This window comes from Petromyzon marinus, chromosome 12 (assembly GCF_048934315.1).
Source record: "Petromyzon marinus isolate PM22_M1 ecotype Great Lakes invasive population chromosome 12, UKy_Petmar_22M1.pri1.0, whole genome shotgun sequence".
NCBI lineage: Eukaryota > Metazoa > Chordata > Hyperoartia > Petromyzontiformes > Petromyzontidae > Petromyzon > Petromyzon marinus.
The window spans coordinates 10,385,244-10,397,869 of NC_133678.1; the positions used below are offsets into that span (position 1 = coordinate 10,385,244).

Consider the following 12,626-nt stretch of genomic DNA (forward strand, 5'->3'; position numbering starts at 1 on the left):
CTTGACGCAAAGTGTGAAGCCACAATCCCGTTGTGTTTTCACATCCAACAATGAGAACAGCTGATATTCCTAATATAAAATGTAAGTAAAACAATCCAGCCGTTCTTGCTGAGTGCTTACTGTTGAGCAGCACCAACATGCACATTCAGATATAGCTTTATACTCCTTTAATTGTAGATATTTAACAATATCTTCCCTGAGGCAAATTTGGTTGGTACGTTAATATGGGTGAGATGCTTATTCGTGTGGGTATACTGCCACCCTAAAACTATGGTCTAAAATATAACTGGAATATGATTTTAATTGTATTTAATTAATTGTATTCTTACCATAACATTGAAATGTGTATTCACATGCTCACGCATTTATCTGACATAGTTAATATGCATTTGAGTCATCCTTCCTACTCAATAAATGGATATCAGTTGAGTATTAACCTTTGATTTTTTTTCCGAGCCCAACAATATAAATGTCTTCTAAATTATACATATATAAACATTCATATGCATTATAACATCTCATTGTTACTATACTTTGATAATATTGTTCAATTAAATAAGCTTGCATATAGTTTTCAGTTTCAGCTTATTTATTTGGTATAGCCCTGTGAGCCATTCGGCTCTTGAATCGGGTGCAACCACAACAAACAAAAAAACAAAAACACGAACAAGAAAACATCTTAAAGTGACTATGTGACTGTGCAAACAGAAAATCCATGAAAAAAACAGCAAAATATTCCTGAAAAAGCACCGTACACCAACGCTTTGTGCAAAAATCCCAGTGGGATGCAAGTCAAACAACAACAACCACAAGAAAACTTAGATTAAGGCCATCAGTCTAACTCCATACTACAACAAAACAAACATGTCCAAACTAAAAAACGTTTTCGAAATCACCAAAAAATAAAGCCATAATTGCAATGTAACAGTGATCATAGGGACTGTAACCGATTTTTTTTAACAATAAACTACATAAATAACATGTAACACCAAATCCTAGAGCCATAGCTGGCTGCATGAGTTACTCCACAACAACAGAACAATCAGTCGGAGTATCACATTTTTCAATGCACCTTTAAGATCAGCACGCTAAATAAAAAATACAGATAATACTTTGCAGCGTCATCTGGAGCGAAACACTTTAATTTATTTTACGCCAATGAATAGCAGTGGCAGCTAGGGGTGTACAACTCCTCTAGAGCAGTTTTGAGAGAATATCTCATTGATAGCGATTCAAGTTGCAGTTTATTGGCAATATCATTCCAGACCCTGGGGGCATCAATAACAAAGGTTTTTGTACGGCAATAGGGAATGTGAAGCTGGTAAATGAGCGAAGACCTGAGGTCAAATTTGTTCTTTGAAACAGAGAGGAGATCCAGCAGGTAGTTTGCGGATTTTTTAGTAAAAAGTACATCGTGAATAAATACGATCTGGTGCACAAACCGTCGAACATTAAGAGATGTTAAGTTTGACCCAATGTAGAGATCACAGTGGTGAGTCCTATATGGGCAGTTCAATGTAAATCTTAAGGCCGAGTGATAGATGGAATCAAGCTTCTTAAGTACAGTACTTGGGGCTGATTTATACACGATTTCACAGTAGTCAAGTAGAGGCAGTATGGTAGCTTTTATCAATTCCAAACGGAACATTGGGGGGAAGCAGTGCTTGTGTCGATACAGAAAACCAATTTTTATTTTTGTCTTTTTACCAATATAATCAATGTGATCTTCAAAATTCAGTTTTGAATCCAGGATGACCCCAAGATACTTATAGATCTTGACTTGCTCTATTTGATAATTATTTAAGGAATGTAATTGGGGAAAAATAACTTCCTGCTTTAGTCCTGGTGAGAAGCATAGCACCTTGGTTTTGGAGGTATTCAGGACTAGTTTAAGAGCAACTAGCTGATGTTGTAGTTTGTTGAAATCACCCTGTAGCTTAGCAATCACGTCATCCGGAGAGCGGCCAGCAGTAATCAGTATCGTGTCATCTGCAAAAAGATTTATCCTGGAATTATCCAGGTCAGTGCCCAAGTCATTGACATAGAGAACAAAAGGGGGCCGATGATGGAACCCTGTGGAACCCCTTTTGTTATCTTAACACTGTTTGACCTCCAACCATCTGTGAATACAGTTTGGGTGCGAGAAAAGAGGTAATTTTGTAACCATTTTACTGCGTTTTCGGAAAAACCGAGGAAACTTAGTTTACTAAGCAGGGTGTTGTGGTCTACTGTATCAAAGGCTTTGGACAGGTCAAGAAAAAGATAGGCACAGTACTGCTTATTATCAAGGCTACTGTAAATGTGATTCAGAGGGTCTCATGCAGCAGATGTGGTGCTGTATTTTTTTCGGAACCCAGATTGTTTTAGATGTAGTAGATTGTTGGTGGACAGGAAACTGCTAATTTGGTAGTTCAATAATTTTCTCAAAATTTTTCATCAACGGGGACAAAATTGAGATAGGTTGGTAATTATTTGGATTATCTTTAGGGCCCCCTTTGTGAAGTGGACGGACATAGTAATGTTTCCATTCTAGAGGAACTGATGCTTCTTTGATGGACAGGTTGAAAATATGGGCTATAGGTTTGTATATTAGGTGACCAACAGTTAGTAGAGCAAAGACGGGAATACTATCTGCTCCGGTAGAGAAGGACCCTTTGAGATAGGACAGCTGTTGTAGACACATTACATTTGTATTATGTAACATTGAGGAGGAGGAATATCTTAATTTGTTTTTAAAATATTCACATGCATCACATTTCCAAGTCAAAAATACAGTTTATTTTTGGTTCCAATCAAAATGTATTTCAAAACAACACTCCCAATTGCTTTGTAAAGGAATAGAAAGATGTCATTTCACAGCTGACACACAGCAATGAAAGTTCGGTATAATTACACTTTTCACAGGAGACTATTGGGTTACTTGAGACCATAAGTGAAGTAAATAGGTGGAACTAATGGCAGAAAAAGTACAACTAATTAATTCAAATTTCACCAAAGCGATAAGCGTGGAATCTCTACAGGCTCATTTTCATGGCACTGCATTGCAAATATACATTATGGCTATTAAATATCCCGAAAATATTAGTTTATCTCAATCATCATATTTATATAAGTTATACTGGTTCCACTTAGATATACAGCAATAGGAGTGTTATCGCAATATTGTCTGGTCATTATTTGCTTTTACCATGAATGATAAACAATAATTACGAGTAAATCTTGACTTAGAGCTTTCGTGACTTCAGGAATTCATATTATTTGGGTCTTTCGGTAAAGTCACGTATATAGGTTCAAAGAAAATAATGTTCTTTTTTGTTAATTTCCTTGAACCTATCCACGTGACTTTACTGAAAGATCCAAAGAATAATAATTAGGAGTATTGGTGTCGGCACAATGAAAATGTGTCAATCAATTTACACTTGTAATTGTAGATAAAAGCTAAAGTTTTTTTTTTTAAACCTTTGTGGTGCTCCCGTTGAAATCTCTCACTGTATCATACACAATTAACACACGTTTGAAAAATGTGAGAGATGATTCCATGAAGTAACACAGGAATAAGAGGAAGAGAAATGCCTCCAACACAAATAAGTATAAAACGGTAAGCAATCTTCAGATAGGGTCCAAGGAAAAGGATCACCTTCAGAAATCTGCGTTAAAGTGTTTCAAACAGACTCAACTCATGTGAAAGGGAACTAGTGTCGCATTTTCAAGAGACTGTGATTATTATCAGCAGATTCGAATGTGAAGTGGATAGAGTGTGGTAATGCCGGAGGGATTTGAGGGTCATTTTTAGATGCCCATGCTTTTCCCGATAAAATATCGTTTTTGACAAGGGTCGTAATAAGAGGTGATCATGGAAATAAATTAAAATACTTTCTAAAATAGTTTCATATAAAACAAATGTGGGGCTGTTTTGAAATGTGGAGTGGCCTGGGGATCGTATACGATCATAGTAAAAAAAAATGTAATTTGCAACACGCACGATATTTCACATCAAAATGACAGGGTCCTTTACGTGTCTCTTAAAAGTCCACGTATATTGAACGGTGCTGCGAATTTGCAGTGGGATGACAGCGTTCCAGACGGAAGAAGGCGCCATGGAGAAACGACGCCTGGGAGTAACGTTCCTGGTCTGGTCCTTGGTATTGAAAGGAGGTTGTGAGTCGCGCTGCTGCAGAGAGTCCTAGGGGCCGTACATATATGACGTCACGCGATTTTGGACGATTTTGGACCCCCCCCCCCCCAGTCACACGGCGTCACAAAAAGTCAGACCCCCCCCCCTTAAATATGACGTCACAAAGCTCTGCCCCCCCCCCCCCACCAAAATATATAAAACGTGTTTCAAATCGCTTTAAACTATTGTCATTGTAGTGCGTATTTAATGTGGCACTGCACTCTGATGTTGTAGGAGAAAAACATGTATTAAAAAGTCGATTTAATTAAGTAGAACGTGTTGTCTATATTTAAAGTTGCGCATTTTGATGTGACGTCACATTTCTCAACCCCCCCCCCCCGTCACACATCATCACAAATGTCTGACCCCCCCCCCCCCCCAGGTGCGTGACGTCATTTATGGATGGCCCCCTAACCGTGAGCTGCAATGCAGGGTGGCAGTGAAGAGGGATACGGTTGGACGACCGAACGTAGAGGCGTGGTGGCACATGCAGTGTAGCGACTTGCTCAGGCATGCAGCTCTCTGTGTGTGTGTGCACGGGTGGTAGACACGAGGCTTGTTGTTGGGTTTGTCTACTGGGTTCATGAGCTAACTGTTGTCTCTTAGTTGTGTGCTCACTTTAAAACATTTAACAGTTATTAGAGATGACAGAGGCGAAATAAAAGATTCCTAGATTAGACTCCAATTAACACGATTGGCTACGTACGGTGCGAATGACCTATTTTCCCGCATATAACCCGCGGGGTATACCACTTTTTACAAACAAGACCCTGCGGGGTATATGAAGGTGCGGACTATCTGAAATTTGTTTTACACAAAATACTATTTTTGCGGGCTATATGCGGGAAAATGCGGTAAGTTCAACATACATACGTAAAAATGTGTTTTGAAGATTATTTGTATGAATTAGTACATTAACCCGTGTTAAATGCTTGACTAAGATAGAAAGTCACAATTGCCTAAAGATATTACCAAACACTTTAAACAAATTTTATGAACGTTCTGATTGTGACATTTCACATTAAATCAATTGACAAATTATGGACACTTTTCACCTAACGATATTTAATATTCGCATGAATTAACTTTTACATGGCACACGCCATGAGATCATAAAAAACAAAAAAATTCCTGGGAGGCTGCGTCATCCATCCGTGAAAGTGTCACGGTGTCCCTCCAGTTCAACAGTAACGCCTCCATATCACATTTCCAGTCATTCCAACGTGCAGATGTTTTGGTGAGTTCCCTAAAAATGATAATTACTTTTGTTTTAAATTAGTTATTATTCAATAGTTTGAATATTCATATATATTTATTCACATTATTGTTTTGTGAAAAGTGATGTAGGTGTATATATTTAGGTTATGAGTGTACTGTAGTTTGGAACGACTATCCAAAACGCATCCCTAATTTTTTTTATTGAATTCATGGGAAAAGCCATTGCGATTTACGAAATTTCGTTTATCGAGGGATACCTGTAATTCAATATGACATGACCACCCTTAACACGAGTGGGTAGCTCCCTTTGAATTAACTAAAAAAAAGTCTCAAGTTTGTTTTATTTCTTCCCCTGCTATGCATTATATTTTATTTGCAAATGGTGAAAATCATTCTGTTTATTTATTGCACACTTTAGAGTATTTTCATTTTTGGCTGGGAGAAATATTATGGCATTATTCATTCTTTGAATCCAACATACGGGTATTGGGTGCAGGTGCAGTATTATAAGCTCATGTTCTTGAAAAATGTTCCACCCATTGAGCAAATGGCCTTAGCACAAGATGGTACATCTCATGAAATAAGGCCGGAATTGAGTCCTTCACTATGCATGAATGTGTAATGGTATTTTTAATCTCATTCCTACTAGCCTTCTGAAAAAAATCCTGCCAGTTTGAAAGAGCTATGTCACCAGGAACATGGCAGGAAAATCGCTGAATTTGAGACAAATTCATGACAACCCTATAATCGCATGCATATGTTTATGAGCTGAACTTGTGACAATTGTAGAAAAACAATTAGTAGCAAGTGCATGAAGATAACCCATGCTCGATTCATCTTCTCATAGAGCTAGGACAAAGAACTGACATAAGGGAAAAAAAGTAAAATTCTGCCGGCTCAGCAATGAATATTTAGCAAATAATTAAAACGTACTCTTTTGTTCCAGAAAACCCATAAGCCAGCATAACGTAGACCATGAACATGAAGAGCATGAGCATGGCATCCATAATATAATCTAATTTTATAAAAAATATATGCATGCAGAACTCTTCTACTGCTGGGGATTTAAATGATAACCTTTCCCACTCTGAAGAACATCACATCTCATACAGTAGATCCCACAAATAACCTGACTCTTGAAATGAGTGAACATCCTTTTCCAAACCAATTTGAATCATGTCGAGAAAACTGTTCCCATAAAAAAATATATGTTGGTGTATATAAAAATGAGTTTATTTTTATTTATTTATATTATTGTAATATTTTAGGCATAATGTGGAGATGAACCACCTAAAATGCATTTGTATATTTACATCACAAATCAATTTGAAATTCATACTCTCTAAGTATGTCGAATACATCTCTTGAGGATCTAAGATATGTACAGTAGTAAGAGACAATTGTATTACCGAAGGGAATTCTCTAGACTCGAGGCATAAGAATACGTGATTTATTTCACATATTTTTATGCCTCGAGATGGTATGGAGAATATATCAACTGGCCTATACATTTTTTAAATTACTTAAGTATAATAAATACATGATCTTATATCAATGTGGGGCCAATGGGCGCTGGGGAAGGACACAGTTTGTTTTATTCATATTCTTGGTTCTTTCGGTAAAGTCACGTAGAAGGGAAACAATAAAATAAAAAAAAATATGAAACAATAAAATTATCACGACGTTTTGACTGCAACACAAGCACTCATCATCAGGTGTGAAAACCACAGCAAGAAAATTTGAAAAAGTGGCGTTTTTTAACGTTAGCACCACGGAGAGTGATTTGGCAGTTATTCAGATGGACGAGTCCATCTATGTTCGGAAAAGAGGAGGGGGGAGACGAAAATGATGGATGCGGTCTGAAAGCCACTGTAAGCGTGAACAATCAATTAAGACCCGAAATGGTTTATCAAATCCTTCCAATGATTGCTAAGCCAGAATCCATCTTCTCGGTTGAAATTGTCTCTGTGTTTGTATATGTGGATAGCCTCATGAACGAATCTCTCATGGTAGCCAGATGGCTTGCAGAGAACCTCTGTCTTGGAGAAGTCAATGTCATGTGAGCCTACTGAATTATACCAGTGATCTGCCACGGCATCGTGAGTATAAAAAAACGCCACTTTTTTTAAATATTCTTGCTGTGGTTTTCACACCTGGTGATGATTGCTTGTGTTGCAGTCGAAACGTCGTGAGAATTTTATTGTTTTACATTTTTTTATTTTATTGTTTCCCTTCTACGTGACTTTACCGAAAGGACCAAGAATATGAATCCCTGCAGTCACGAAAGCTTTAAATCAAAACAGTTTGTCTCGTCTCTCGCTGTGCACCAAGCTGATTTAGGTACCCCTATTCACTATAGCTCCTCAGACCATAGGGCTCCCAGGCCTCCTCGATACAGCAAGACGCTACTACTCTGATGAAGAAGACAGTGGAACACGTCCAGGAAGGAGATGGCGTGGTGAAATTGGTCAATGTACATGTGCTAGTTGAATGCGAGAGATCGCAGGATTGTGAAAGGTGGCAGCTGCCTTGGGAGGACCTTCATCCAGCAGTGTATTGCCAAAGGCTTGTCACGATGAAGATGCTAACAATAGTTTAACAACAGGTTAATTTGACAGTCTATGAAGTGTGATCAAATTCAATACCAAATTTGTGCTCTTCCTTTGGAAAGTTCTGATTTCTCTTTGAAAACAGTCCAATAACAAAACAAATCCCGCCTAGATCACGGCAGCCCAAGGCAGATGGGTATAATGCTCCACTAAGTTAAGCTAGCAGCAGGAGGCCACGTACTTACTGACATGGCTCTCCATTCTCACACTTGGGTGGTAGTCATTCGAATGAGTTCGGCCATTTCAATGGCGCATTACAGTAATAAGACTGTCTTTAAGTTCGGCATGAAGTCATGCTTTATCTCTTTCTAGGCTGGTGATGAGTGACATTACGACGATTTATTCTACATTGACTAAATACAGCAGCAGTAATGCCTTTGCGTGTATTTTTAAACTCAGTACATACTAGCATTGCCATCCTATATTTGTACATGTATAATTTATATCGTAATGGCATGTGTACGAAAGGAGATGGAGCGATGAAATTGGCCCGTGTGCAGGTGCGAGGTGGATAATTGCATAGCAGGATCACGGCTTCTGGAGGTCTTCATCCAGCAGTGGATTGACCAAGGCTGATGATGATGATGATGAAATTGTATTGATTGCGTGCGGCATAAATTTGTATTAAAGTCTATTTTTTGAGACATACAATACTGCATTAGCCATATGTGAATGTGAAATACTTATACGATGCATCGTGAGTATAATTACTAATTACATTATCATGGGGGGAAGCAATAAAGACCATAATTTTGCCGAAGCATCTGTTACGAAATTTGAACACTGGAACGTGTAATACGAGATATTATATATCAAAAAAACAATACAAGGTCTTTGTGAAAGTCAATATTTTTTTCTATTGCACTTTGTACATTTATGACAAATGAGTAATGAGAGGATACAATTGTATGAGCAGTGGTAATTATAATGCCAGGACCGAGAGTGGATAGTTTCCTCCTGTGGCCAATATAACTATTGGTCAGTAAACATTTTTTGGGAGGCAAACTATTGGTGATTTAAGTTTGAGACCCAGCAGATCTCTCGCTTTTAACACCGCACATTCTGATCCAGTGCCCCTGTTGCAATGGATTGTCACAGAAAAAAAAAGCTAACTCAAATCCTCATGTAAACATTTCAATAATTAGTATGTTCCATATGAAATAAATTATTTGGTGACGCTGCATTGGCAGTGGTGCACAAGCACAATTAACAACAAAAAACAACTCCCACACTCGTCAACCACACTGCCTTAAAGTTGCAAATGTATAATTAGTGACGTTTCAGGCAAAGTCCCTTCTTCATAGCACACATACAAACAAATATGCAAACAAGACACAAACATGTCGACAAAAATATAAGCATACATCTTTGAATGGTTCACTTCATGTATTCGCATTATTAATATTTATATACATGCGTTGCATTAAAGAAGTGTACCTACATTTTGCGAACTGGTCAATTCCCAACATCTAGCAGTTGTATACAAGTACAATACAAACACATCTACAGGGTAAATCAAAGAATCAAAACCCAAACTTGAGCACACGGGCATGCATGCGTTCAAAGGGCATTGGTCTGAGTGTTTTGTACAAATCGGTGAGCATTGTTCAGCCGAAAATTCGGTGCACAGATGCAAAACATGGATTCATGCTGTAAACAGCAAAAAAACACGTTCAGGTACACCCCTCCCCCACCTATCTACCAAGCCAGCCACACAAACTTGAAAGACGCGCACAGTGCATACAAATGTTCCACTGCTGGTTATGCCCTCAAAGTGTCATTCAAACTAAGCTATGCATGTAAATATTGTGACTTGTTAGTTTGGAAATAACCCCCCGCCCCACCCGAAATAAATGTGTGAATAACCGTCATAAGAAGCACAGCAGGTGCTTGGAGGCAGAAAGTTGTTCATGCATATTATACTGATTTGATGACATCAATGCATTGTTATTGGTAGTATTGAAAAATAAATTTGATGTATCACAACTGTTAACGTATATCTGTTGTTTGGCACGTAATTTGACTTTGCACCTTAACTGTTTACCTTAATTAATTTTAAGTTCATATATGATTAGGTATTTCCTTATTCATTTATTTCCCCATTACATTGTATTCATCCCATGTATTAAGATTTGATAACACTAATAAAATAAACAGTTCTACACATTCCAGCACTTGTATGCAGGATTGCTTAAAATAATATATATACTATTTGCTGTAATAATTCTGTAACTCGGATTCATGTGACAGGCAATATAACATTTAAACTACAGTTTTTGTTTTTCTGGTTGCAATTTTTATTCAGAGAAATTCCTTCCAACTTATTCAACCACTGCACATATTCTAACAACTATTATATGCACAGATTGTGCAAGCAAAATTTATCTCAGTTGCATTCTGTGCTCAGTTTATGGCTCCATGGATAGTTGAATCCCATTATCTATAAACATTGGTGTTTAAAGTTTAAGCTGTAGGATTACATTTGTTGTAGCATTCCCGTTTGAATAAACAAATGTATATGCATGCTCGTATACAATGCAAAGTGTGATATTTAAACTATTCTAGAAACGAGTTGTCCTGTTGTCTAAATTAAAATGGCACCAATTTTTACACTTGTGTGTTTGTGGTCTAAAACAGGGCAACATAGATCTAATTCTTCAAGTTAATTACATTGCCCTTTTTGAAGAGAAGAATGTTTAAGACCTCATTCCACGTTCGGCGATATGTGCATTATCGGCATAATAGACTGCAAAGTTGCCATGACTAGAAGCGTAATGGCAGGCTTAAGTCGAGTAAATTGCAGTAGAAAAACGTTGAAGTGCAGCAGTTTTTGCTACTGCTCTACCAGCCATAAATGTCTGGGTAATCGTAATGCTCTGCATTGTGTTCTGTCGCACTTCTCATGAATGACCTGCCTGTGAATGACCAGAAGTTGATCCGGAAATGGAGCTCAAGTGCCTGGCAAATTTTATTAATAAACTCACGAGGTGTAAAAAAAAAAACTAATTTATCGTCGTTCTCCACGCCACATTCCAACACCTGGCTCGTCTCTCCACAGTCTGGGCAACACTGCTGATGATGGGCGTGTCCCAGTGGGGTCGAGCTACAGGGCAGTAGGCGAGGGCTAAACACAATCAGCAGAGACCGATCCTGTACATAAATGCTAACTCTGAGTGAACACTTCAATCAGGGACTGCAATTTTGGTAACAATTCATCCAGGAAATCCAACTCACCTGTTTCACAAGCAATCTCTATTTGTATTGGAAGTATTCGTGACATACATTTCTATATATATGAAAAAAAAATTGAAATACAGGGGAAGCTGATTTTGGGATAGTCATCATTGTGAAATTTGATATCGCATCGAGAAAGTTGATATCTTGAAAATGTATATGGCAGCAACCTTGGGAGACGTTGAGCAGCTGAGTCGATTTCCAGGGATCTGCGGCACGGGGTTAATGCTGTGTGGCTGTGCACCTTGCAGCTATGTAGCAGCACAACACTCACCTTCATAAAGCAGCTTGAATCCATGGGCACTCACGGCAAAGTCACTGGTGAGATGCAGGCTGAGCTGGGGTCCTGAGCTTGTGATCGGGGGCGGCTCCAAGAACCCTGTTAATCTGTTGAGGTAGGAGATATATTTTTTTTTATTGTATATATAAAAAAAAAGACATTATCGCAGATTTCAAAATCATGAGGGATTCTGCCATGGCGTAATGGTTATCAGACTGGATTTGAAAAGCAGTGGTCACCGGTTCAAACATCCTGCGGTGGAAACAATTGCCAAGTGTCTTGAATCCCCTTGCCTCTGTCTACCCAGCAGTATAAATGGATGCTAAACAGGCTATCAGTAGGCTGAATACGGTGGAGTAAAGTGTGGGTACTCCCACCTTTTCCGAGCAGCTTGACCATTGCTAAAGAGTAAAATACTCCCTCGAGTAGCCCTCCAAAGATGGTCAGTGCATCGTGAGCTTTCAGGTGCGCTTCTGCGGCCGTCTGGAACACTCTTCCTTACGATATTAGGAAGCTACTGGAGCTTTAGACTTTTAAATCTAGATTGAAAACTCATTTATTTAGAATAGTTTTTTTTATGTTCAAATAGGTTGTCATTCCCCGCACCTCCGATTACCACAGCTGGCTACTTACAGTGTGAAAGAAGTTCAACATACATACATAGCTCATTCTAGTGGCGGTCATTCTGCCGACAATGGCGTGTGCAAATAATTACTGCTATATACCATAAATATAACCACGTGTAAAACACAGAAAGTTCATCACTTTACGTGAATACACTTTATTAATCCGTTACACTCACACAAGCCAGTGTTTGCCTTGATGGTCATGAATTATTTATCTGTGCATGATTGTGATTATATTACTTAACATATCACACTTGAACAAAGTTCAGCACATTCTTAGTTTTTTCGGTAAAGTCACGTTGAAGGGAAACAATAAAATAATAAAATATATATAAAACAATAAAAATTCTCACGACGTTTTGACCATAACTCAAACGGTCGTCTTCACACACCTGAAGACGACCGTTTGAGTTATGGTCGAAACGTCGTGAGAATTTTTTTTTGTTTTATATATATTTTATTATTTTGTTGTTTCTCTTCAACGT

The 12,626-nt window shown here is 38.1% G+C and overlaps 1 protein-coding gene across 3 annotated transcripts in view; it reads right to left on the reverse strand.

The window, feature by feature from the left end:
- Window positions 1-12,626, reverse strand: part of LOC116941580 (CUB and sushi domain-containing protein 3-like) — a 442,102-nt gene that overhangs the window by 346,588 nt on the left and 82,888 nt on the right. For all 3 annotated transcript variants that reach the window (XM_032952771.2, XM_032952770.2, XM_032952772.2), the window contains exon 3: window positions 11,510-11,622. In XM_032952771.2, coding sequence (XP_032808662.2) covers window positions 11,510-11,622 — 113 coding nt within the window. The remainder of the gene's footprint in view (window positions 1-11,509; window positions 11,623-12,626) is intronic.